This window comes from Chiloscyllium plagiosum, unplaced genomic scaffold (genome assembly GCF_037043375.1).
Source record: "Chiloscyllium plagiosum isolate Xiang-an unplaced genomic scaffold, Cpla_swu_hap1 HiC_scaffold_45, whole genome shotgun sequence".
Taxonomy (NCBI): domain Eukaryota; kingdom Metazoa; phylum Chordata; class Chondrichthyes; order Orectolobiformes; family Hemiscylliidae; genus Chiloscyllium; species Chiloscyllium plagiosum.
In genome coordinates this window covers 814,488-842,464 of record NW_028270183.1, presented here as the reverse complement: position 1 = coordinate 842,464, position 27,977 = coordinate 814,488, and the positions used below count along the sequence as shown (strand labels likewise).

General features: G+C 42.9%; 1 protein-coding gene across 1 annotated transcript in view; it reads left to right on the top strand.

Annotated features, from left to right (window-relative positions):
• Nucleotides 1-27,163, top strand: part of LOC122552333 (choline transporter-like protein 2) — a 78,039-nt gene extending 50,876 nt beyond the window's left edge. Inside the window, 14 exon segments of the mRNA XM_087983385.1 lie at nucleotides 2,424-2,484; nucleotides 5,701-5,824; nucleotides 9,970-10,053; nucleotides 13,279-13,391; nucleotides 15,032-15,163; nucleotides 17,972-18,071; nucleotides 18,422-18,514; nucleotides 19,868-19,955; nucleotides 21,213-21,475; nucleotides 24,016-24,110; nucleotides 26,361-26,464; nucleotides 26,781-26,828; nucleotides 26,831-26,856; nucleotides 27,009-27,163. Of these exon segments, the coding sequence (XP_087839511.1) occupies nucleotides 2,424-2,484; nucleotides 5,701-5,824; nucleotides 9,970-10,053; nucleotides 13,279-13,391; nucleotides 15,032-15,163; nucleotides 17,972-18,071; nucleotides 18,422-18,514; nucleotides 19,868-19,955; nucleotides 21,213-21,475; nucleotides 24,016-24,110; nucleotides 26,361-26,464; nucleotides 26,781-26,828; nucleotides 26,831-26,856; nucleotides 27,009-27,135 (1,458 nt within the window). The 3' untranslated portion in view covers nucleotides 27,136-27,163.
• Nucleotides 27,164-27,977: the final 814 nt, after the last annotated feature.

Genomic DNA, 27,977 nt, shown 5'->3' with positions numbered 1-27,977 from the left:
GCGGTGCTAACCACTGAACCACCATGAAAGAGACAATAGACAATAGGTGCAGGAGTAGGCCATTCTGCCCTTTTGAGCCTGCACCACCATTCAATAATATCATGGCTGATCATCCTTAATCAGTATCCTGTTCCTGCCTTATCTCCATAACCCTTGATTCCACTATCCTTGAGAGCTCTATCCAACTCTTTGTTAAATGAATCCAGAGACTGGGCCCCCACTGCTCTCAGTGGCAGAGCATTCCACAAAGCCACCACTCTCTGGGTGAAGAAGTTTCTCCTCATCTCTGCCCTAAATGGTCTACCCCGTATATTTAAGCTGTGTCCTCTGGTTCGGCACTCACCCATCAGCGGAAACATGTTTCTTGTCTCCAGAGTGTCCAATCCTTTAATAATCTTATGTGTCTCAATCAGATCCCCCCTCAACCTTCTAAACTCAAGGGTATACAAGCCCAGCCACTCCAGTCTTTCAGCGTAAGGTTTTATGATTCAAGATAGTTTTGTGAACGTGCAATTGTGTTTAATTAAATCTATTAGAGACTTTTGGTGAAGTAACCTACACAGTGGATAGTGGGGAACTTGGTACATGGGGGGGTACTTGATTTTCCAAAAGTGGTTTGGTATGTTGCCTCATCAAAGGCTGCTTGACAATATAGAAGCATTGGGGGTACAGGGAAATGCATTAATGAGCATCGATAAAGGGTTAGTTAGCTAGCAGGATGCAAAGAGAAGGAATAACTTGGTCTTTTTAGGTTGGTAAACTGCAAGTAGTGCCACAAGGATCAGTGTTGGGTCCACTAGTATTTCCAATCTGTGTATCAATGATTTGATACCAATCTGTCTCTCATAACTTTCCCAAGGGACTATTTCCTTGATTAGCAGGTATTGATATAGGAGGAGCGGAGCTCCAACTGTCCTCACTCACCATCTGCGTAAACTGAACACTATTCACATCTGGACCCCTGGTTAATTTGTGTGTTGAGCAGCTCATTTGGCATGAACTGGGTGTGTAACCTGAGACCATCTGATCTCCATGGATGAGTACCACACTGCATTATGCATGGCCTACTGAGCCAATGAACTAAATGATGGCCTCAGAAAGGCAACTGTGTGAGCTGTGCTGGATGCCAACACAATGTTTGCCGTACTTCCAAGTTCTAGATTGTCCTGTGGATCAATGAGAACGCAACCACCTGCATGTTCCCATTCAAGCCACTCACTATCTTGCCTTGGAAATAATTCACTGTTCCTTCATGATCACTGGGTTAAGATACTGGAGTTCTGCCCCTAACAGCATTGTGGGTCTGCCTGTAACATGTGAACCCCAGTGATTCAAGAAGGCACCTTCTCAAAGGCAGTTACAGATGAGCAACAAATGCTGGCACAGCTAGTGATGTCCACATCCCATGAGTCAATTTTTTTTTAATGTGTTTTTCAAGACACCAAATGTGTTTTGAAACTTTTTATCAAATTGAGTTCATGTTGAAAAATTAACAATAATATATCATAAACTCATTTATTAGAGAGTTTGAGAAAAGCGCATCGTATTTGGCTGCTATCGTAGCAAACATGCAGGTTAAGCTTTAAATTCAGATTTATTTACCAATAGCATCATATGTTGAAGCAAAAATGACTCTGCATGATACATTAATGTGAAAACTTGGACAACTGCTTCAGTGTAAAATGATTGCAATTGTTTCAAGTAATCTCTGCGTATCAGTCTCTCTTTAGTGATCATGGAAAATCATTGCCATGATTCCTGTTTTGGCTTCCATGTGAACACCGGACATGGTAGAATCACTAGTGCCTGGCTGCCATCACATGGACACTATTATGTAAATGTCCTTGGATGTAAAAGCAAAATTGTTTTTTGTCCCACTTCAACTCCAGTCACCACAGTTGTGCATCAATGTTCAGGTCAAAGGGTCATATATGAGGTTCCTTTGTGTCCCTTTGAATTCAATTCTATGGAATTGTTGGGAAGCACGAGGCCAACTCTGAAATGCATTCCTCAGCCTTCAGAGTGATTACAGGTAGTTCTCAGATAACGTGTGTTTCGTCAGCGCGAATTGATTATAACATGATTGATGAATTGTGAGTGTTGTTTGCATAAGGCTTTCCTACTGAGTGAGTTTTCCATAGCATGATCTTCTATAGTGTGAGGTTGCAGAGGAACACAGCTGTCACATTACAGGTCCTTCTGCTATAGTTCTGATCTGATTAAGTTAGGTTTAAAGAGTGGTTGGGACTTTGACCAACAAACCTCTGAGGGAACTATCATAGTTACACAGAAGCACTTAAACTCCATTGTGAAAATACATCAAACTTAACATATCTGTCCAATGAAACAAAAATACTATTTTCACCATAAATTAATATTGAACATTGCCATTGCCACCTATATGTTCACTTTTTGTCTTTCAGACACCTGTTGAAGTGTTTAAAGATGGGGATTGTCCGGCCTTTTTAACTCCCAGCAAGCCCTGTAAGTGTTTAAAGTTTCATTCAGCAGCTGGGGAACTTTTCCACGGTTTCATCCCTAGGTTCTGTTTGATCAAACCACAGCGGAGCTAGGGAGCAAAGACTGAAGCTTGGAAGGCGCAGGAGATACAGACAATGAGTTACAGACATTGAAAATAGTGAGAGAGAATTTGTAAAACATCACCTACCTATTTCCTTAAGAGTAATGATTTAAAACAAAAGAAGAATTCGATTTTGTTTTTGGTGAAAGAAGTGGTTAAAAGCATAAGAGGTTCAGTGGGTTAAGAGTGCTGTTTATAAGGGACAATAAGTAAAGTGAGAGTGCTGGTTATAGGATCTAGCAGTAGGGTGGGAAGTCTGTTTCTAGGGGACAGTGGACAAATGGCAGTTTTTCAAATTGGTTGGACAGAGCAGTCTGGTGCTTTTTGGCTATGTTATTCTATCAATATTCTCTCTACTTCTACCTTAAAAATATTCAGTGTCTTTGATTTCACCACTTTTTGAGGAATGGTAGGCAAGGTAAAATCACTGTAGTCTTCGCAGACCATCGGGCTGTGCTCTCATTAGAGAGAGATGACTGTTGGTGGTTTCACCTGAGGGCTACCACGCTTCTGGTGAGGAGAGAGGTTCAGAAGGAGATTCCTTTATGGTAACCTTAGCTGGTAACATTGGCATCGCTCTGCATCACAAACCAGCCATGTGAGCTAACCAGCCCCCTTTTGAGGAAAAAATTCCTTTTCTCCATCTTACTAGGAGACCTCTTACTTTTAAGTTGTGTCCCCTAGTTCTAAGCTCGCCTGTAGGAGGAGGCATTCTTTCAACATCAACCCAGTGTAGTCTCCTCCTCATCCTGTGTGTCTCAGTAAGGTCACCACTTATTTTTCTAAGCTCCATTGGATTCAGCCCCATCCTGTCCAAATGTGACTAAAACGATACACAGTATTCTAAATATGGCCTCACCAAAACCTTGAACTGTAGAAAAGCATCCCTACTTTTATATTCCTTTCCATTTGCAATAAATACATTCTATTTGCCTCCCTAATCACTTGTTGTACCTCCTGACGAACTTTGTGATTCATGTGCTAGCACACCAAGATCCCTCTGTACCTCTGAGTTCTGCAAATCTGTCTCTATTTCAATGTTGTGAAGTTTTTCTATTCTTCCTGCCAAATTGAACAAGTTTGCATATGCCTTCATGATGCTTCACATGTAATTTTTTTGCCAAATCACTGAACCTGTCTAAACTATATAGCTTTGCAAGCTCCTCTTCATAACTTACTTTCCTATTATATATGCGTTGTCAGCAAATATAATAATTAGAAATTCGGTCCCTTCCTCCAAGTCACTGATAGATATTATGAATAATTGAAGCCTTATATCGAACCCTGTGGTACTCCATTTGACATCAAAATCTGACAAAGACCCATTCATGTCATCTGTTTCCTGTTAGCTAACCAGTCCTTTATCCATACAATATGCTCTCCCCTCCCCCACACAGTCACAAAATGAATTCTTCTTTGTATAGTAATATTTGAGGCACTTTGTCAGATGCCTTAGGGAAGTTTAGTTATAGCACATCTGTAGGATCCTTTTATCCACATTGCTTGTTTTTTTTCCTCCGCAAACTCCAATAAGTTAGTTAAATATTGCTTCCCTCCATAAACGTGCATCTGTTCCATCCTTTGCACCCGGTGTGGTCACCTCTACACCAGGGAAACAGGACGCCGCCTTGCAGATTGCTTCAGAGAACATCTCTGGGACACCCACACCCACCAACTTCACCGCCCCGTGGCTGAACACTTCAACTCCCCTCCCACTCAGTCAAGGACGTGCAGGCCCTGAGCCGTCTCTGACGCCTCGAGGAGGAATGCCTCATATTCCACTTTGGGACCCTGCAACCACGTAGGATAAATGTGGATTTCAACAGCTTCCTCATTTCCTCTCCCCGCCCCCCCCCCCCCCATATTATCCCTGTACCAAGCCTCCAACTTGGCACCACCCTCCAGACCCGTCCATCACTGCACCCCTCTAACCTATCACCTTCGTCCACCTATCACTTTCCCAGCTACCTCCCCCTACCCTAGCCCCCTCCCATTTATCTCAGCCCCGACCCACAAGCCTCATTCCTGATGAAGGGCTTATGCCTGAAACATTGATTCTCCTGCTCCTTGGATGCTGCCTGACCGATTGTGCTTTTCCAGCACCTTACACTCTACTCCCTTCCATAAAATCATATTGACTCTGCATTGAGATTTTCTAAGCAATCCTCCTCATTTAAAGATTCTAGCATTCCCCATGTGCCGGATGTTAAGCAAATTGTCTGACTTGTTCCATTGACAATTAGCAACAAAGCAAAATTGTGGGAGCACGTCAAAACGAAGTTAATTGTTACCATTGTATACCCAGAGAACAGTCATAACTGGATTGTTTTGGTGTGCAAGGGAGTTGAAAGTTATAGTCACTGACAGATGGAGGAGGCAATGGCCTAGTGGTATCACTGTTAATCCAGTGATCCAGGTCATGTTCTGGGGAGCCAGCTTTGAACTCTGCCACTGCAGATGATGCAGTTTGATTTCAATAAAAAGTAAATCTTGAAATAAAGCCATTAATCCACTGTCAATTGTCGAGAAAACGTCGTCTAATTCACTAATGTTCTTCAGGGAAGGAAACTACCATCCTTACCTGGTCTGGTCTACATGTGACCCTAGACCCACAACAGTGTGATTTGACTGTATACTGCCATCTGGGCGATTAAGGATGGGAAATGAATGCTGGTCTCGCCAGCGACTCTCATCCCATAAACAAATTTTTTAAAAGAAAATGTGGAATTGGTCACAATCGAATCAGCCATTATTTTCTCGAATGGTGGAGCAGATTCAAGGGGTAGAATGGCTACCGTCTGCTCCTGTTTTTGATTATTCAGTAATGCCTGAGGTTAATTCTGTACGTTCCCTTTGCCAGTTGAATTTGATTTTTGTTTCTAAAATTCATTGAATATGTTTTAATAACCTTTCTCCTTCTTGAACTGAGTGGACCAAGCTGAGTCCGAACTGTTCCTCACCGCCAAAGGGTCCCTCATAGAGATGAGGAGCAAGGACCTGTGTGGAATTTACAATTCTGTGAATTAAACCAGAGGAACTGACCAGTGAAATATATTCTTGGTTGCTGCTATTGGGATTTTTCCAGACAGATTTATGATGCTCTCATATTTACTTTACAGTTACCCAAAGATGCCTCCCTGACCTAAAAGTCCAGCGGGGTGTGGTTAAAGTTGCCGACAAGACTGCTTTCAGTTCAGATGATGGTGGATCTGTAAACGCCACGCAGTTGCTGGAAGGAGTGAAGTTTGTACACCTTATTAATTTTGTGATGTCGGGGTTTTATGCTCCACTGGGTAGTGTTAGTGCTAGAAGTGGGAGGTTTTCCATTGTCTGTGGTCTTCATCAGTGTCATTATTGAGCATTTCCAGGTATAGTACAGTTTGGATACAGAGGAAAACCCATTGTGTTCTCAGATCAGATAAGTGTCAGCTCAGCACACAGGTTACATTCTTTCTCCCCAGTTAGAAATTTGTGCTTTCAAACCCTCTTCCGAAACTTGGATGCATAGTCAAAGCTGAGTATTCAATGTAAGACTGGAACATGACTTTATTTTGTATTTAAGGGTAAGACTGAACACCTTAAATTTTCAGGTTATCAGAGGAAGCCAGCATGGGCGGGGCATACTTTGTCATTTTTGATTGTCATCTCTTTAAAAATAAAATCATTTTAAGACTTGGAAATGTCGATATGGGCTGGCAGAAGACATTTGATGAAGTACCTTTATAAGAGATTCTTGATTTCAATTTGAAACAGTTATTAACCTGTTTGGGAATGGCGTGAGATGAAGAAAGGGCAGATAGTTGAATTGGTAAAATGTGACCATTGGTGTCCCTGCAGGATTTGTGCTGGGGCCTTAACTATTCATTGGCTTAATGATCACATTCTGAGATAGAAAACCAGATACAGCCAGTTTTGCTATAATGCGGTAGTTCCATACTTGTGCAATCCCGTTTTATAAGATAATCACTTAATAGCAGCACCATTTGAACTAATGGGGCTAGAATCATGTTGTAACCAACATGTGCTTTAAAACATCGCATTTTAGAAACCGTGTCCTCAATTCGTGTGTTAAAGAAGTGCATGTTATAGCAGAACAATCTGTATCTAAACTTGGTATATGGGTAGGTGGCAATGTCAATAGTGTAAATGGAACGATAGAAAGGGAGGAAAATTAAGTGAATGGAAAAATATGGCAAATAGATTTTCATTATTAGTGAATATGAGGTTATCTATTTAGAATATGACAGGAAACTTTCTAAATGTTGGATTAAAAATACAAGCAACGGTAGAAGTTTAAAAGAAAGCTGTGGGCGAAGTACATCTGTCATGAAAAGGTCATAAAGTGGTACAGAAAATAATCAAAAAGCTTTTGGAATTCTGGTCTTTGTTTCTCAAGAAATCAAATGCAAAAGATAGGTTACTTTACATAATGACTATGCCAGACCACATCTGAAAGATGGCAAGCAATTCTGCACACTGCAACTCTGAAACAATTGATGGGTACTGACTGGAGGAGGGCCACATCAATTATTAAGGGTTAAACTTCAAGGATAAATTAAACAAATCTTGGGAATTTAAGGCTATGGGTCAAGTGCTGGAAAATGGAATTACAATAGTTGAGTGGTTGCATTTGACTGATGCAGACTCAAAGGATTGAAGATTCATTTTCTTTGACTCAAATACACACTTATATTGAAGTACTACCTGGAAAGAAATTGAAGAATTTTAACCATGTGGACATTTTCTGGAATTGAAAAGGGATTTATCAGGTGTTCTCTCGAAAGAAGCTAACAGTCTAAAGTGTGCTGTGATTTCTGCTCTTCCACTGGAAATGAAATGAATGGAGAATCAGTTAAACAAAGCCTTCAAAGAGAATGGGTGTTTATAGCTTTACTGCAAAAACCCGACTTTGAGAGGAACAGGAGTCCCCGTGTTAATGGTTTCCTAGCAACTCCAGATGGGTGCAGCTCTAATAACACTCGAAGCTCAACACCATCCAGGACAATTTGAGGTGTACAAGGTAATGAGAGGCATGGATAGAGTCGATAGCCAGACATTTCCCCAGGGCAGGATTGACTGCCACGAGGGATCATCGTTTTAAGGTGTTAGGTGGAAGGTATAGAGGAGACGTCAGAGGTAGGTTCTTTATGCAGAGAGTTGTGAACACATGGACTTTTAAGCGACTGCTGGACATGCGCATGGACAGCAGTGAAATGAGGGGTGCGTAGTTTAGGTTATTTTATTATAAATTATTATTAATCCTCGGCACAACATCATGGGTTGAATGACCTGTTCTGTGCTGTACTTTTCTATGTTCTACAAAGGTGCTTACTTGACTGGCAACACATCCACTCTCTCCAACCCTGACACCCAGTAGCAGCAGTGTGTACCATCTACAAGATACACTGCAGCAATTCACGAAGATTCCTTACCAAATCCATGATCACTACTATCTAAAGGATCAGGGCAACAGATACATGGGAATGGCAGCCCCTGCAAGTTCCTCTCCAAGCCACTCACCATTGTCATGTGGACATGTCACCTTTCTCCAGTGTTGCTGGTTCAAAACCCTGCAATTCCCTCCCTAACAACATTGTGCCCCTACTTGCAACATGGACTGCAGTGATTCAAGAGGACAGCTCACTACCACCTTCTCGAGGGTAACTAGGGGTGAACAATAAGCGCTGACACAGCCAGTGACCCACATTATATTGTTTAAAAAACATTCTTTCTCAACTTGAGATTTATGCTGTACCACCCCAAGAAGCACAGTAAAGAAGGAATCTCAGAATTTTGTGAAATCCTATTCTCAGTCCAAGTCTCTGGGAACCTGAGAGTTATTAAATACCATCTTATCTGCCTTCTTGGTAAAACCTGATGTAGTGGACTGTAACCAATTCTTAGCATCTCAAATCCAAGTTTATTAGAATCCGAGCTGGACTCTATCATCACACTACAGCTGTCAAGTGATTCCGTTTTGTCATCAGGAGCCGATGGAAGTGACGAATCATTGCATTCCAGACCCTTGGCTCACAATGGCTGTTTTTTCCTTGTACTCTGTATAAAACAAAGCCTAACCTTTGCAAAGAATTGTCTTTTTCTATACATAGACCATAGATTAGTCAATATTTTCCACTTTCTTCAAGGACAAGTTTCATTTCTAATAACTGGATTATTTTGAATTTGTTAAGGAAGCCTGCTGGACTTTTCTCGTGTTCTGGGTGGTGATTAAATCAATGTGTGTGTACTAATGACTAATGGAGCAGTAGGGCTGATTATCAGCACACTAGACCATCAGGCCTGTAGTACGAACTACAGATTACACCCTGGACTAAGTGTGTAGAGGTGATTTGATTCTAGTTTTCAAGATGTTAAATAGGACAACTAGTGCAGATTGGGAGAAATTATTCCATTAATCAGAAATCTGGGATACTGGATGTAGTCAGGAAAAATAGCTGACACCTTTCGTGGTTGAATTGGGAAATGCTTAGAGACACAATGGTGAAAGGGGTTTGGTACTCTCTTCAACAAACACCATTGATGCTCAATCACTCATTTTTAAAACTGATTTTTTTAAAAGTGAAAGCTATTAAATGTGAGAGAGAAAAATAGGCATTTGTAGTTCACAGATCTCGGTGAAGATCCGGTTCAAAGAGCTTAAATATTGTCATTCTATTCCTCTTCCCTATTGATACTTGTGTGTTTTAGGGGTAAGATTAAAACTGTCCCTTACAAGAACAGTCAACAGAGAGAAGGAAGTTTTCAAGTCTTTAGCTTTGGTTGGAATTGAATCTTGTTCCAGAGTTGAAAGGCCTGTTTCCATTCCATTGTGCTACCCAACGTTCCTCCTCATTAGAATCCAGTAGAAGGATATACAATGATACTAACATTGACCTGGTTAAGGTTAATATTACTGAAAACTGTTTTAACCCATTAGACAAAGTGATTATAGTTTTTATCCAGTGACTACTCAAACAAAATCTGGAAAAATCTTGTAATCTATCAAAACACTGAAGTTAAGGGATATCAATAGATAACAGCCTGGATGTTTCAAAAGGACTTGGTTATCCTGGGATAAAAAGCCCTTCCTGATGAAGAGCTTTTGCCCGAAATGTCGATTTGACTGCTCCTTGGATGCTGCCTGAACTGCTGTGCTCTTCCAGCACCACTAATCCAGAATCCTTTCCTCGGGTAAAGCAGACCGCTATTGAGTATAAACCCCTGTGAACATGTTCCCTGCTTCGTCCCCTCTCACCACCACCTCTTCAATTCTGGATCACTTCCCCAAGGTCTCCCAATCCACATAACCTACTTAATTCCTTTCCACATCTCCACAGGCTTGTGTTGAACTTAACTGTAATTATAGATCCCTTTTTTCTGTTTTACAGGGGAGCAAACATAGTGCTTGAAGCCAGAGAGGTTGTAATGAAGATATTTGAAGATTACACACAATCTTGGTACTGGATTTTGATGTAAGTGTTTAATTAATTCCCCCCTTTTGTAATTTCCAATAGGACAGGCTCTAAGGTTTGTTCCTACTTTTACGAGAGTCCCCTAAAGTGCTGTCTGTATTCCTCATTGACAGTGCACTATCTGAAAACACACACAGCCATTTTCATACGTGCACTGAAGAAGCTAAACTTCCCTTCAGCACCATATGTCATTATTCTCCATGGCTTCTCGTTCACATCGAGAAATCTCCTCCTAAATATTGGCAAGACCAAAGCTCAATGTCTGTATATCTGGCTATCTGGTAACACCTGAATTAGTGGACTATCACTAATTCACCGAAATTCAAATCCAAGTTTGTTGGAATCAGAGCTGAACTGTAACATCAAACTAAGAGAGGTAGTGCAGGAGTTTTCTGTGGTTATCCCCATTTCAAACAAGAATGCTATTTTGGAAAGTGTAGGGGGTGATGGATTCTTGGGGAACATAGCATGGTATTGACACTGGTTCTAACATAATGAGGGGTACGTCAGGTCCCAAGAGATCGATTGTGTTAGGGGACTCACTAGTCCGAGGTACAGACAGACATTTCTGTGGCCAGCTGCAAAAAATCAGAATGGTGTGTTGTTTCCCTGGCGCCAGGATCAAGGATGTCTCAGCGAGGGTGCAGTGTTCTCACGGGGGAGAGGGTCCAGCAGGAGGTCATTGTCCACATTGGAACCAACTACATTGGAAGGGAAAAGGTTGAGATTCTGAAGGGAGAATACAGAGTTAGGCAGAAATTTAAAAAAAGGAGGTCCTCTAGAGTAGTAATATCTGGATTACTCCCGGAGCTAGTGAGGGCAGGAATAGGAGGATAGAGCAGATGAATACATGGCTGAGGACCTGGTGTCTGGGAGAAGCATTCACATTTTTGGATCGTTGGAATCTGTTTTGGAGTAGAAGTGACCTGTACAAGAAGGACGGATTGCATCTAAATTGGAAGGGGACTGATAAAGTGGTAGGGAGATTTGGTAGAGCTGCTCAGGAGGATTTAAACTAGTAAGGTTGTGGGGTGGAGGGTAGAGCTTTGGGACCCAGGAAGATAGTGAAGAAAGCGATCAATCTGAAACTGGTACACTTGAGAACAGAAGCGAGTCAAACAGTCAGGGCAGGCAGGGACAAAGCAGAGAACAAGGTAGGACTGATAAATTAAACTGCACTTATTTCAATGCAAGGGGCCTAACAGGGAAGGCAGCTGAACTCAGGGCATGGTTAGCAACATGGGAAACGTGGCCCAGGGATGAGCGGGACTGGCAGCTTAATGTTTCAGGATACAAATGCTACAGGAAAGACAAAAAGGGAGGCAAGAAAGGAGGGGGAGTGGCATTTTTGATCAGGGATAGCATTGCAGCTGTACTGAGGGAGGATATTTCCACAAATACATCCAGGGAAGTTATTTGGGTGGAACTGAGAAATAAGAAAGGGATGATCACGTTATTGGGATTGTATTATCGACTCCCTAATAGTCAGAGGGAAATTGAGAAACAAATTTGTAAGGACATTTCAGTTATGTGTAAGAATAATGTGGTTATGGTAGGGAATTATAACTTTCCAAATATAGACTGGGACTGCCATAGTGTTAAGGGTTTAGCTGGAGATGAATTTAAGTGTACAAGAAAATTTTCTGATTCAGTATAGAACATAGAACAGTACAGCACAGAACAGGTCCTTCAGCCCATGATGTTGTGCCGACCACTGATCCTCATGTTTGCACCCTCAAATTTCTGTGCCCATATGCATATCCAGTAGTCTCTTAAATGTCCCCAATGACCTTGCTTCCACAACTGCTGCTGGCAATGCATTCCATGCTCTCTCAACTCTATGTGTAAAGAACCCGCCTCTGACATCCCTTCTATACTTTCTTCCAACCAGCTTAAAACTATGACTCGTGTTAGTCATTTCTGCCCTGGGAAGTAGTCTCTGGCTATCGACTCTATCTATGCCTCTCATTATCTTGTATACCTCAATTATGCTGATGTACCTACGAGAGAAGGTGCAAAACTTGACCACTCTTGGGAAATAATGCAGGGCAGGTGACTGAGGTGTCAGTCGGGGAACACTTTGGAGCCAGCGACGAATTCTATTTGTTTTAAAATAATGATGGAAAAGATAGACCAAATCTAAAAGTTGAAGTTCTAAATTGGAGAAGGCTAATTTTGATGGTATTAGGCAAGAACTTTCAAAAGCTGATTGGACACAGATGTTTGCAGGTAAAGGGATGGCTGGAAAATGGGAAGCCTTCAGAAATGAGATAACAAGAATCCAGAGACAGTATATTCTTGTTAGGGTGAAAGGAAAGGCTGGTAGGTATAGGGAATGCTGGATGTCTAAAGAAATTGAAGGTTTGGTTCAGAAAAAGAAGGAAGTATGTGTCAGATATAGACAGGATAGATCAAGTGAATCCTTAGAATATAAAGGCGGCAGGAGTGTACTTGAGAGGGAAATCGGGAGGGCAAAAAGGGGACATGAGATAGCTTTGGCAAATAGAGTTAAGGAGAATCCAAAGGGTTTTCACAAATACATAAAGGACAAAAGGGTAACTAGGGAGTGAATAGGGGCCCTCAAAGATCAGCAAGGCAGCCTTTGTGTGGAGCTGCAGAAAATGGGGGAGATACTAAATGAGTTTATGAAATCATGAGGGGCATGGATAGGATAAATAGACAAAGTCTTTTCCCTGGGGTTGGGGAGTCCAGAACTCGAGGGCATAGGTTTAGGGTGAGAGGGAGAAGATATAAAAGAGATCTAAGGGGCAACTTTTTCACACAGAGGGTGGTACATGTATGGAATGAGCTGCCAGAGGAAGTGGTGGAGGCTGGTACAATTGCAATATTTAAGAGACATTTGGGTGGGTATATGAATAGGAAGGGTTTGGAGGGATATGGGCCGGGTGCTGGCAGGTGGGACAAGATTGGGTTGGGATATCTGGTCGGCATTAACACGGTGGACCGAAGGGTCTGTTTCTGTGCTGTCATTTCTCTGTGACTCTCTGGCTGTCAATGATTCACCTTTGTCAACAGGAACCACTGGAAGTGACAAATCATCACATTTCAGAACCTTAGTTGTGCCCTTCCTAAAATAAAACCCAATCTTGCAGAAATCGCCACCATTTTTTCCCTTTTGGTCATTGATTCATAATCACTTCTGTCTCATTGACCAAATAGCGGCAATGGAAGTTGTTGATTTGATTTTTGTCTGCCTGTTTGTAGAGGAATGAGTATCGCCCTGGTGATTAGTCTGCTCTTTGTCATCTTGATGCGTTTCATTGCTGCGTTTGTGGTGTGGTCGATCATCCTGATGGTCATTGCTGTCCTTGGCTATGGTAGGTCATGTCACTTATTCATCTGTGAAATTATCATTTCTGGCAACCTTTATAGGTCAGGAATATTTAAATTGTTCCCCAACTACCATGTCCCCAGGATGAGTTGGCAGAAATCACTGTGTTTGTCTTTATGTGAAGGGACTGCTGGCCTGTGTGCACTCAAGCCTGCAAATAGTGTGAACCAAGTGCAATACTGATCCTACAGCTGAGGAGAGTATTGCTCTATTTAACGTTCGGCTTGTAGACGTTGGATGCCAAGTTGAACTGAGCTAGTCTAAACAATAACCTCAAAGCTCTGGGTTAAGGTTAAGGAACAGAAACACAACCAGATTGATGTTTTTATGTATTTGTGATGAATTTAGGATGAGGTTTGGGTGTGATCATAAGACTTGAGAGCAGAAGTGGACTATTCAGCCCAATGCAACTGCTCTATTTATTAAAGTAGGGCTGGTCTGATAATCCTCAACTCCACTTTCCTGTGTTTTTACCCCATAATCCTTGATTCGCTTAAGGTTTAAAGGTCTGTCTGTCTCAGCCTTGAATATACTGAAGGACCCAGCTTCAACAACCCTCTGAATAAAGGATTCGACAGATTAAACATTCTTTGAATGAAGAGTCCGCTTCTCATCTCTGCATTAATTGGGTGGCCTATTATCCTGAGATTATAGCCTCTGGTCCTAGACACACACTCAGTAGGAGAAATGACCTTTCCACTTCGACCCAGTCAAACCCTGTTAGAATCTTGCATGTTTCAACAAGGGATGGCTCTCTTTCTTCTAAACTGAGTACAGGCCCAACCAACTCAACATCTATATATAAAAAAGAAAAAATCTCTCCATAGCTGAGATCAACCAAGTGACTCTTCTCTGGACTTCCTCCAACGCCTCCCCTTCGATAAGGGGACCAAAACTGCTCACTGTTTGAGATATGGTCTAATTAGTGCTTGTATAGCTTGTACTCCATTCCATTTGCCTTTCCTGTTACCCACTGAACTTGGATGTTAGCTTTTTATGGCTCATGGCCAAGGACTCCCACATCCCTCTGTGTTGCAGCTTTCTGCATGCTCTTGCCATTGGAGAAATTCACTCCTTTGTTTCTGCCAAAGTACAGAACCTCTCTTTTTTTTTTCCACATTGTATTACGTCTGCCTTCACTTAACCTGTCCATATCTGTCTGTAGATTCCTCCTGTCCTCACTACTTGCCTTCCCACCTATTTTTGTCATTCACAAATTTGGCTATAATATATTCACTTCCATCATCCAAGCAATTAAATATATTTTGTAAATAATTATGGCCCTAGCACTGACCCTTTTGGCACTAGTTGCAAGTTGCCATCCTGAAAATGCCCCTTTTAACCCAACCCTTTTATTGACCAGTGCTCTATCCATGCAAATACAATCCCCCAAAACGGATAGATAGCGGTGTTCAGATGACATGACTGTTATCAGGCTCAGTCTCACATGACGTACAGTGGGGAGACTGAGAGATTGCTCACTCAGCCAACAAATAAAAAATCAGTGCCTTCCAAGAGAGGAGGAGATTGAAAAAGCAAACCATTATGTAAAACGTTTGAGTTGGAAACTATTGGTAGTTAATGCACATTATGCTGAAGATTAGTTATTTTGTTTGGTTGTTGCAGGTATTTTTCACTGCTACATGGAATATAAACAGTTGAAAGGAGTGCAAGGATCAGAGGTGACGATCAAAGAACTGGGCTTCCATACTGACCTCCGAGTCTACCTGCATCTACGGCAGACCTGGCTGGCATTCCGTAAGGAACAGTTTGTTTCACTTCACATCGCAGTTGAACTCTGTGTTCAACATTAAGATTTTAACCAGCCTGGTGGGGTTAGAGAGAATGGAGCTTTACCATTTAATGTAGTGGTGAAGAAAAAAAAATGTTACTAAAGAGCGCAGATGGTTTCACTCTGGATCCTCAACGAGCTAGGTCAGAACACTGAGATGCGCTGTTATCGTTTGATTCAAGGAGTTTTATCTTTAGTTTGGAAAATCGCATATGTCACACTGCTGTCCAAGAAAGCTGAGGCAGGTAGGAGTAACCAAGGAATTAAGCATCAGTTAGGCTAATAAATATTTTAAGGAATTTAGAGTGTTTTTTTTAAACTAGCCAGCATTTGTTGCTCATCCCCAATTGCACAGAAGGCAGGATAACAGTCAGCCGCATTGCTGTGGGTCTGGAGTAACATGTAGGCCAGACCAGGAGAGGATAGATAGACGGGCATGAGGCTGAAATAACAGAGCAAGCCAGGCAGAGACGATTCGTGGAGAAGTCGACATTTCGGGTGTAACCCTCCTTCAGACCAGGGAAGGATGGCAGTTTCCTTCCCGAAAGTACATTAGTGACTTAATGGTAGGTGACTGAACACCTTAAAATTTTCAGCTGATCAGATTCATCTAACTTCGATTTGTAACAAGTAAATCCTATCTGATGAAACAGAATTAATCTGTAAAACAGAAAAGCAAAATACTGTGGATGTTAGAACTCTGAAATAAGGAAGCATGTCTGTGGAAAGGAATGGGATTAATGTTTTGAATGAATATCTGTTAGCATTTACATGGATTTCTGAAGCAATTGGTAAAGCTTTTCATAAACTGTTGGCTAAAGTTGATGCTCATGGGATCGAGGGCAACTTAATGACCTGGTTAGGAAATTGGCTGAGTAGCACTAAACAAAATGAAGCGATAATGGGTATGTGCTCATCGGCAGGATATCAGCAGTGGTGTGCTGCAAAGAGTTCTCTCTGACCTTCAACTAATCATCATGTTCATGCGAGAGAGCAATCAGCGCTCAAACTTGTTGACAGAAAAGATCGGCTGTAGCAAATCTTGGGGTAAAAACAATAACTTGATAGAACTGAGCCTGATTATTGCTGGGAGAAAAGGCCTATTCTGTCAAAACTTTCTGTCTTGCACTCATCAGATTAATTCACAAGTATCCCATTTCCAGGGGAAAATGATTGATTATTGTTGGCAAATGCACTCTAGTTCAGATGTTGCTATGGGAATGAACTGGTCAATGGTAACTGACACTTAACTGCCAAGCCTTGTTTAAATTTTAAATCAGGAAAGACAATTGGTATTGCCCTGAGAAATGCGCCAGACTATGCTGTTTATTTTGTTGAGTTGAACCAAGGAGCATGTATGACATGTTAGAAATGTAAAAGTAAATAGGGGTTTCTGTAGATGACCAAAAAAAAAACTTAATGAGTCTTAGTCCCTGCAGTTAGAGTTTTAGGAATTAACAATGGAAAGTAAGGAGATGGCAGATGAATTGATCAGGTATTTTGTATCAGTTTTCACTGCAGATGATACAAATAATATCACAGAAGTAACAGAATCAGGAAATGGACAGGGGGAAGAACTCAAGAAAATTACAATCATCAAAGTGGAACAGGGCAAGTTATTGGAGCTGTAGTTGACAAGTGCTGATCCTTGATGAACTTACTCTTCTCTTGGATCTTAGTCAGTGAATTTATTTTCCTAAATTACCTGGAGTCGGGAAAGATTCAATTAGACTGGAAATTAACAAGTGCAATTTCTTTCTTTAAAAATAGGGAAGGAGAGCAAGAAAAACTACAGACCATTTAACTTTAACATCTGTGATAGGGCAAGTTATTGTTAAACACATTAAAACAGGGCACTTAGAAAAGGTCCAAGGTAAGGGTGTCTCATTTTATGCACAACTTGCAGTGCCTTGTTTCTATATTTCTTTGCCTTCTATTATTTCCATTGTTGCAATTTCAGGGATTATCAGAATTTATATTTCAGTAACTCTGCAATGGTATTTCATTTTGCTCTCAATTGACTGCACAAAATGGCGGATGTACTTGAGTGAAAATGGTATAAAGTGTCACTTATTGCAGCTCAAAGGTCAGGCACCTTTTCAGTGTTTTGGATCCTGAATTGAGTCATACTTCAGTCTAAACAATTTCAGCAATCCTATAATTTTTAGTTTTTGTTCCATAATGTTAGCTTTAAACTTTTTTATTTGACAGAAGACACAATTTTTGTCAATAAATATTTTAATCAGCTGAATCTGAGTGACAGCTGCTGTTGTGGAAAGTTCCACAAAACGCAGAATTAAACCAGTTCCAATTGATAAGAGCAGACCCAGAAGAGTGGCTGCTTTGATAGTGAGTACCTATGTGCCTGAAATAACCATACCTTGGAGAAAGTCAGGATTGCAGATGCTGGAGATCAGAGTCGGGAGTATGTTGCTGGAAAAGCACACCAGGTCAGGCAGCATCCGAGGAGCAGGAGAATCGATGTTTGAAGGGCTTGTAACCATACCTTGAAATAACATGGGGACTGCTCACTTTCAGCGAGATGTTAGGTGACTTGTACCTTCCCATTCTCCTCTTCTCAGTTGTGTTTAACCTTGTTGCACACAGAAGCTTTTGCTCAAAACAAAGCATCCATCAGACAAGGAATAATGAAGCAACCATTCTTGGGTTTGACATCACGAGGGTTTGGAAGTTTGTCATCAGCACGTGGGTTCTGATTTATGTTTCTCTGCTCCCAGAGACAAATATGTAATGTCATCTTTTTCTCATTGCAGTGATCATTCTGGTAATCGTGGAAGTTATCATCATTCTGATGTTAATATTCCTACGGAAGAGGATTCTGATAGCAATAGCCCTGCTAAAGGAAGCAAGCAAGTGCGTTCCGAATGATTATAAAGAGAATGGTTCGGGTTCGATGCCAGGATGCTGTGGGGGGGTCGTCAGTTCAATTTGAGCTGAAGCATTGGGAGGTGGGAGGGCTCAAGTTTGAGGTGAGGGGTGAGGCAGGGAGGCTGGGGGTTTGAGGTGAGCAAAGCAGGTGGTGGGCTGCAATATGCTCTGGGTTTAAGGTGGGGATTGTTGATGGTCTCGCAGACTCCTCGCCTGAAGTCGGTTCACAACCACGTCTGGTTGTATAAGGGAGAAAATGGGAAGACAGTTGGATTACGAGAGACTTCTTGACAACAATATTAGTAACTTGCCATGTTTTCTTTGTCTTTCTGCAGAGCTGTTGGCTGTATTATGTCCACTTTGGTCTATCCTGTCATCACATATCTCCTGCTGTTACTCTGCGTAGCTTACTGGGGCATTACCGCTGTGTATCTTTTAACCAAAATTTTGCCTCTGTTTTCACAGTGGAAGGTGATCATTTCTTCCCAAAAACTGCAGTCACTACACAGGAACTTGGTGTAATTACGGTAAATAGGGAGAAGATATTAAGTAAACTGATGGGATTAAAGGCAGATAAGTCCCAGGCCTGATGGCCCCCACCTGTGGATATTAAAGGAGGTGGCGGCAGAGGTAGTGAATGCATTAGTTATAATATTACAAAATTCTCAGGATTCTGGAAAGGTACCAGTGGATTGGGAACATGCTAATGCAACAGCCTTATTTTAAAAAAGATGATGTGGGGAAAAAAGCTCCCTTTCCCTTTCACGGTGGCACAGTGGTTAGCACTGCTACCTCACAGCGCCAGGGATCCAGGTTCAATTCCAGCCTTGGGCAACTGTGTGGAGTTTGCACATTCTCCCCGTGTCTGTGCGGGTTTTCTCCAGGTGCTCCGGTTTCCCCCCTCAATTCAAAGCTGAACACTTTAAGTAAAGTGGCTGTGCTAAATTGCCCAGAGTATTCAGAGCCTGTTTCCACACTGTATTCTATTCAATGCTTGTATGCAAACACTGTCTCTGTGTCTGTCTTGCACGCACGCGCTTTTGCTCTCTCCTTTCTCGCTCTCTTCTTTCTTTTTCGCTCTCGCTCTCTCCTTTCTTTCTTTCTTGCTCGCTCTCTTTCTTCTCTCTCGCTCTCTCCTTTCTTTCGCGCTTGCTCTCTCTTCTGCCTCCCCCATCAAACACGCATACACCCTCATACATCCAGTCCTCAAAACGAAAGCACACAATGCATCCCATTTTCTGCAGCATCCCCTCGCCCCAAAAAGACAGTTTGTCACTGACTCTGTCTTGTTTGCACTCCCATTCCCACACACACACACACACACGCTCCATCTGACACATGAAGCTTAATATGTAATACACTCACCCTTGAGGCAGAGTTGTGGTTTCATTTGCCACTCCAGAGATTTAAGCTGAAAATCTAATTTTAACACTCTGCTGTTGAGGGAGATCCACATTGTTGGAGGGTTGTTACTGGTGAAAGGGGGACTGTCACTGATAGGGAACCTGTTCTTCGGAAATAATAAGTTAAGCCTCATTTTAATGTCCTTTAACACCATTTAAAGTTCTCTAAATTCTGGCCAAACCCATCTAAAACAAAAGCTTTTCATTGGTCTTTGATTGGGCCTTAGCTGATGCCACCACCTCTGATTCATTCATTGTACGTATTGGTTTTCTGAATATTCTGGGCACTGTGCTAAGGTTCTGTATGAATTTCCATGTTGTATTTTCTAACCCTCCATTTGAAGAAGTTATCTGTTGCCTTGACTGTTTGTTCTGAAGCTTCTTGTCAACCTCAGGCAAAGCAGTTTATAAAGTGCTGGCAAATGAGTCGACTTGTAATTACACCATGAAGACCTGTGATCCTAATGTGAGTAGTATTTCTGAACAACAGATGCCGAGAGAAAGGGGGACTGTTTCCTTTCTTCTTTTGCCCCACCAGCATCTCTATGCCCTGAATGGTGCAGCCCCTGTCTCATCCATTTGATGGTGTTCTGAGAGGTTTGCTTTGTCAGTCATTGTCCACAGTTGCTCTGTACCATCGCCCCATTGACCTGTCTGGACTAGATGGGCTGAATGGCAGACATGGCCCACTGCTCCAGCATCACACATCACTGCTCGTCCCTGACGTGGTGGTGTTGGAGAGTTTACCTCCGATCCAATCAGCAGAGAGACTTTGCACCCTTTATCCTTGTGGCTCTGGTTTATAACAATTCGGAAAGATGTCAAGCTGATAGATACTCAGTCACTAAGGGAGACTAAGTGCTTTTCCTGTTATTGCACTGATCCACAGCAACTGACAGTTGTCCGTGTCCTCCTGCACACTGTCCTTAATCAGGCAGTAGTTGAGGTGGTCTCACCAACTCTGCACCTTTCAGGGATGGATTGATCAGTTCAGCTCATGATCAAAATGTCTATGGGCCTGTCAGCCTGAGCTTCCAGATGTGTCTATGGTTCTGTACATGTGAGAGATGACTTTGCCTGCTTCTGCCATTTAAACAAGCTCCTAAACAATGTCAGCTGGAGTCAGTGCAATGGGGAGGGAACATACAACAATCTGATTGGAGTGATACTGAATGATCCAGACATTACCACTCCTATATGTTGACCAGAACTGGATTGCAATACCTTGCTCCAAGTCTCCTTGTGTATGAAACCAGACGCATGTGAATTATGGAGAAATTGAGGACTGCAGATGCTGGAGATCAGAATCGAAGAGTGTGGCACTGGAAAAGCACAGCAGGCCAGGCAGCATCCGAGGACCAAGAGAGTCGACGTTTCAGGCATTAGCTCTTCATGCTTGAAATGTCAACTGTCCTGCTCCTCTGCTGCCTGACCAGCTGTGCTTTTCCAGCACCACACTTCTCCATCTGATTTAAGGAAATGTCCAGCCTCATTGTTCCAATCTTGGGGGAAAAACCCAGGAGACTGTCAATGTCCTCTGGTTACTGCCACCTTTGACCAGGGATGGGGAAGGGGGCTACTGAGGCTTGACCTGTGGGCAGTATCTATTGAAGCTTTGTGGTGAGGATGTTGAACAGCTCCTCTACAGCTTCATGAGGTTGCATGTTATGGTTCTAGGGTGATATTTCTGTGAATAACTTAGTCTCTCTCTCTCTCCTCCTAGACCTTTAATATTTCCAAGATCATAAAGCAGTGCCCAGAAGCAGAGTGTATATTTGCATTCTATGGAGGCGAGTCATACTATCATCGGTACCTCATCTTCTTCCAATTCTACAATGTCTTTCTCTTCTTCTGGCTCAGCAACTTTGTCATTGCCTTGGGACAGGTTACACTCGCAGGAGCTTTTGCCTCTTACTACTGGGCTTTCAATAAACCGGATGACATTCCAACATTCCCGGTGTTTTCTTCAATAGGACGTGCACTCAGGTAAGAGCGTGAGTGTGCTTTCTTGTTTTGTTTTTGTTTGTGGGAGATGGACGTCTCTGGCTGGGCCCAGCATTTATTTCCTGTCCTTAGTTGCCCTTGATGATGTTGGTGAGCTGCCTTCCTGAACTGCTGCAGTTCCCCTGCTGTGGGCTAACCCACAATACCCTTGGGGGAGAGGGCGGGTGAATTTTCCAGGATTTTAATCCAGTGCTGCTGAAGGAACAGTGATTTATTTCCAAGTTAGGATGGTGAGTGACTTGGAGGGGAAATTCCAGGGGTTGGTATTCCTATGCTGCCCTTGTCTTTTGAGGTAGAAGTGGTCATGGTTATGGAAGGTGATGTCTTAGGATCTTTGGTCAATTTCTGCAGTGTAACTTGTAGGTAGTACACACTGCTGCTATTGAGTGTCGACGGGGGAGGGAGTGGATATTTGTGAATGTGGTGCCAACCAAGCGGGCTGCTTTGTCCTGAATGGTGCTGATCATCTTGGAGCTGCACCCATCCAGACATGGGTTTGAATAACCTGATATGGGGTCAAAGTTCATGCAGGACGATATTGAATGCTGCCATCTCCATCAATTAAACGTGTACACTGAACAGAGTCGGCCCCTTCAGGAGATGGAAGCTGGAATCTGGGGAGAGTCAGCACCTTCAGCAGAGGGAGTACTGTACCCTGGGGAGAGTCAGCACCTACAGCAGAGGGGGAACAGTACCGTGGGGAGAGTCAGCACCTTCAGCAGAGGGAGTACTGTACCCTGGGGAGAGTCAGCACCTACAGCAGAGGGGGAACAGTACCGTGGGGAGAGTCAGCACCTTCAGCAGAGGGAGTACTGTACCCTGGGGAGAGTCAGCACCTACAGCAGAGGGGGAACAGTACCGTGGGGAGAGTCAGCACCTTCAGCAGAGGGAGTACTGTACCCTGGGGAGAGTCAGCACCTTCAGCAGAGGGAGTACTGTACCCTGGGGAGAGTCAGCACCTTCAGCAGAGGGGGAATCAACTGTTTATGTCCAAACAGAGAAGAACTTTGAACTGTAAAATTGAAACAATTGACTATTTTTAACAAGATGGCTTACTGTGCCATTGCTGACACTGTAGCTGCATCAATTATTTTGAGCTTGCTGGCATATTGTGGGCATTGTAGAAAGCACAAGCAGATGCACCACTGAGTCTGTCAAAACAAAACCTGCTCCTGCATTGAGCTCACTGGGGGCTGGGTATATGTCACAAAGTTTAATTGCTGCATTAATACTGAGTGGACTTCTCAATGCCTTATAATTTCCCCCATGATGGACATGGCACTGAGCACAGTGGCTTTCCCTGGGCATTGGGAGTTTACCCATGCGTTGAGCTTTGCTGCAGTGTAGTGATATTTGATTTCTCACACCTTTTTATCCTGGTTAAGACTGGGTAAATCATTGTTTCAAATTCAAATTGAAATTGTACAAAATCAGACAATGAATCCACTGAGCAAACTGCAGCAATAGCGACCCGTTCTTTAGATTCTTGAAGGGGAGAAGTGTGTGACCTAATCTCAGCGATCAGTGAGGTGACAGGATAGCAAACAAGGACTTGGCATTGGAGGAGGTTTTAGAGGTGAAGAGGATGAGGTCACTGAGGAGCACGTATTGAGATGTCCTCCGATTGTGGGCCAGGCTTCCAATCGGTTAGCCCAGTTGGCTGGATGGTTTGCAATGCAAATGATACCAACTGCCTGGGTTCAATTCCCACACTGGATGAGGTTACCATGAAGTACACTCCTTCTCCACCTTTCCCTCGCCTGAGGTGTGGTGACCCACAGGTTAAATCACCACCTTTTCATCTTTCTGTGGTGGTCTGGGACTGTGCCAATTCTACAGAAATCCTGGGGGCCTGTCAGATGCTGTTTTGAATCAATTTGACCGACTCCTTGTGAACTTGTTCGAGTGGTTCCCAGTTTCATTTGTTTGGTCAAGGTGCCACCCACTGGCTTCTTGAGGAAGTGCAGTATCAGGTTTGTGTTGGGTCAGACTACTGTAACAGAAAACAATGAAAATAAAAGTAAATGCAGAACAGACACTGGGAAGAGAAGTAAAAGTAATATTAGCAGGAGAAATGGTAGACGTTTTATAGTCAAAATCCTGAAACATTGACAGCTGATCTTTGCAGATTCTGCTTGCCGTTGGGTATTTCTAAACTTTTCTCCCTTTATTTTCTGACTTCCATCCTTTATTTTCTTCTGTTCCAAACATGTTTTCAGCCCTAAGCCTGCAACGTAGGTGTAGTTTGAATGTATCAAAGGAAGGTGAGGGATCAGATCTCCATGTCGAAGAAGAGAGGATTGATTCCCAGAATGTGTGTGGTAAATCTCTCCCTCTCTCCACTCCTGTTGGATGGAGGGCAGATGGCAGGAGGCCTTTCTGCAGGGTACCCCGTTCTTTTTGGAGACACATGGAGTAAAGGTGCACATTACCTGTCCACTGAGCAGTCATGCTCCTGTGGTGTTTGCTACACTATTGACAGGGTCTTTCCAATTAATTTTCATATCTTTCCGTTTCTGCAGGTACCACACTGGCACCTTGGCATTTGGATCTCTCCTCTTAGCCCTTGTCCAGGTTATCAGAGTTTTGTTGGAATATATCGATCAGAAAGTGAAAGGTAAAAGCTGTTGGAACCTTTCAATTCTTTCCATCATCTATTTCTCGCCAGTTGTGCTTATTTATTATTTAAAGCTACTTTGGATGATGTATTAATACAAGCCCCCCCCCCCGTGCCAGCCTGTTCCACTACAACTATGACACTAATATCTAACTCTCAATGTGGATAATTTTCCTGTCTATTAAAGAAAAGGACAAATCCACCCCATCAGTCTACTCTCAATCATCAGGAAAGTGATGGAAAGGGTCATCAGTAGTGCTATCTAGCAGCACCTACTCAGTGACACCCAGTTTGGGTTGTGCCTGGGCCACTCAGCTCCTGACCTCATTGCAACCTTGGTTCAAGCATGGATAAGAGAGCTGAATTCCAGAGGGGAGTGGAGACCCTGGTCCAGAGACACACCTGCACAGCCTCACAGCACCTTCCCCTGCAACCGCAGAAGGTGTAACATCTGTCTATTTCCACCTCGCTCCTTTGTATCCAAATACACCTTCCAGGTGATGCAGGTCTTTACCTGCACTTTACTCAGTCTAGTCTATTGCATTTGCTGCTCACACTGTGGTCTCCTCTACAATGGGGAAGCAAAATGTGTAGACTGGGTGACCACTTTTCAGAACGTCTACATTCTGTTTGCAAAAAAGACCTTGAGCTTCCAATTGCCTGCCACTTCATCACACCACTCTGTTCCCTGGCCACATATGTCTCAGGCTTGCTGCACCTCAATGCTTGGGGACCCACGTTAATAACTTTCTGGCTTGAGCTCTCCCATGTCCTAGCCCCTACTCTATACACCAGACCTTGTTATCCCACAGTGTGCGCTATTACACACAACCCATTGTTTGCCACTAATAGTTGCCATTAATTCACTCTCCTAGCCAAATTGTTATCCATTCCTTTGTCTGTCCAATTGCTGTCCTCTCTGACCTCTATCCCCACTTATTATTTACTCCTTACCCTCTTCTCCCCTTCTCCCGTCCCTCCACAATGACCCCCCACACTATCTTCTGCATATAAACTGACCCTTCCTCTGAGGAAGGGTCACTCAACCTGAAATATTAGCTTTGATTTCTCTGTTTCCAGACCTGCTGAGCTTTTCTAGCCATTTTGTTTTTGTTTGTGAAATGAGGCTAATTGCGCTTGACATTGAGGCTACATTCGACTGAATGTGTCATCAATGACTCCTAGCAAAACTGGATTGGGTATTGGGGGCAAAATTTCTGTTGGTTGGAGTTATACCTGGCACAAGGAAGATGGTTGTGGTTGGAGGTCAGTCATCTCAGCTCCAGGACATCAGGAGCTCTTCAGCATGGTATCCTAGACCCAACCATCTTCACCTGCTACATCAATGACCTTCCTCCTCCATACGTGGGGATGTTCATTGATGATTGCACGATGTTCAGTGCCATTCATGACTCCTCGGACATTGAAGCTGTTTATGTTCAAATGCAACAAGACCGAGACAATATCCAAACTTGGGCTGACCATTTCTTGTAAGAGACAATCTAACCATCTTCCCTTGATATTCAATGGTGTTACCATCTCTGAATGCCCAATTGTCAACATCCTGGGATTACCATTGACCAGAAACTGAACAGAAGCAGCCATATAGTCATGATGGGTATAAACCAGGTCAGAGGCTAGAATCCTGCAGTGAGTAACTCACACCATCACTCCACAAAGCCTATCTGTAAGTCAGGTGTGTATGGAATACTCCCCACTTGCAGCTTCAACAACATTCAAGAAGCTTGATATCATCCAGATAAAACTGCCCATTTAACTGAAACAACCTCCACAAGCACCCACTTCCTCCTCCACCAACACGCAGTAGCAGCAGTGTATACGATCTACAAGATTCACTACATAAAATTCATGAAGGCTCCTTCTGCAGCACCTTCCAAATCTATGATGCCATCACCACCTAGAAGAACAAGGGCAGGAGAAATATTGGAACAAAATCACATTTTTAAGGTCCCCTCCAAGCCACGCATTACCCCGACTTGGAAATACTTTGCCATTCCTTCAGTGTTGTTGGGTCAAAATCCTGAAATCCCCTCCTAAGGACATTGAGTCTACCTACAGCACATGGACTGCAGCGATTCACCATCATCTCGAGGGCACCTCAGGACAGGCAATAAAGTGCTGGCCCAGTCATCATCACCACATCCCATGAGTGAACAGGAACAGAAGTATAGTTGTTGTTTTTTTTTTTGTCTGAGCAGATGATAAACCGTTTCCTATTTGTGTTTACAGGTGCACAGAATAAAGTTGCAAAATTTATATTGTCTTGCCTGAAATGTTGCTTCTGGTGTTTGGAGAAATTCCTGAAGTTTTTGAACAGGAATGCTTATATCATGGCAAGTATTTGTCTCTTTCTAAATTTCCTGTGGCTGAATGGTCAGATTCTCTGGTTCTCAATGTTATTTCTGGGGTCTTGAGTGAAAATTGTTTCCTTGGTTATAAAAATTGCTTTCCCCCTAGATTTGCTCTTGCCCTTCTGCTGGCCCTCGCATTCTCACCTCCCCCATTGTCGTCTCCACTTACTCTTAAGTCTAGTCCCCTCTTGCTGCTGCTTGCTGACTCTGCTCAGTCAGACACCAACAGAAGGGTCAAGGGCAGAACAGGCTATAAGTGACCCTGAGTGAGTGGATTGTGTCTGTTTCTTTCCCGTAGGTTGCAATTTACGGGAAGAATTTCTGCACCTCTGCAAAGAACGCCTTCTCTTCTTACTGATGAGAAACATCATCCGGTGAGTGGGATGGTAGGACAGCCTGGAGAGAGAGATCAGGGAGGGGCAGGAGGAGGAGGAGGAACTAGACAGGGAGGAGGTGGTGAATGGGGCATCAATCTGAGCAGTGAGGAGCTCAGTGAGAAGTTACCCAGTTCTCTGTTTTCTCACAGGGTTGTCGTTTTGGATAAAGTTACGGATTTCCTACTGTTTCTGGGCAAACTGCTTATTGTCGGAGGAGTGGGTCAGTCACTATTTTTACTTTACTCTCTGTATAGCGGAGATGTTTGTTATTCGTGAATCTGCTGCTGTCCACCAGACTGTGCTGAGTACATATAATGGAAGTTCTGAGATTTGACTGTTCACACCTCTCCACTAAAAATCAAGACAATAGCTTGATTCTCATCCCCAGAGGACTTCTCTCCTCTCTCCCTCTCTCCCTCTCTCCCTCTCTCTCTCCCTCCCTCTCCCTCCCTCTCCCTCCCTCTCCCTCCCTCTCCCTCCCTCTCCCTCCCTCTCCCTCCCTCTCCCTCCCTTCTCCTCCCTCTCCCTCCCTCTCCCTCCCTCTCCCTCCCTCTCCCTCCCTCTCCCTCTTTCTCTCCTTCTTTCTGTCTTTCTTTTCTTTCTGTCTTTCTTTCTGTCTTTCTTTCTGTCTTTCTTTCTGTCTTTCTTTCTTTCTGTCTTTCTGTCTTTCTTTCTGTCTTTCTTTCTGTCTTTCTTTCTGTCTTTCTTTCTGTCTTTCCTTCTTTCTGTCTTTCTTTCCTTCTTTCCTTCTTTCCTTCTTTCTTTCTTTCTTTCTTTCCTTCTTTCTTCTCCTTCTTTCTTTCTTTCTCTCTTTCCTTCTGTCTTTCTTTCTGTCTTTCTTTCTTTCTTTCTTTCTTTCTTTCTTTCCCTCTGTGTCTTTCTTTCTGTCTTTCTTTCTGTCTTTCTTTCTTTCCCTCTCTCTTTCTTTCTTTCTTTCTTTCTTTCTTTCTGTCTTTTCTTTCCTGTCTTTCTTTCTTTCTTTTCTGTCTTTCTTTCTTTCCTCTGTCTTTCTTTCTTTCTGTCTTTCTGTCTTTCTGTCTTTCTTTCTTTCTTTCTGTCTTCTTCTGTCTTTCTTTCTTTCTTCTGTCTTTCTGTCTTTCTGTCTTTCTTCCTTCTTT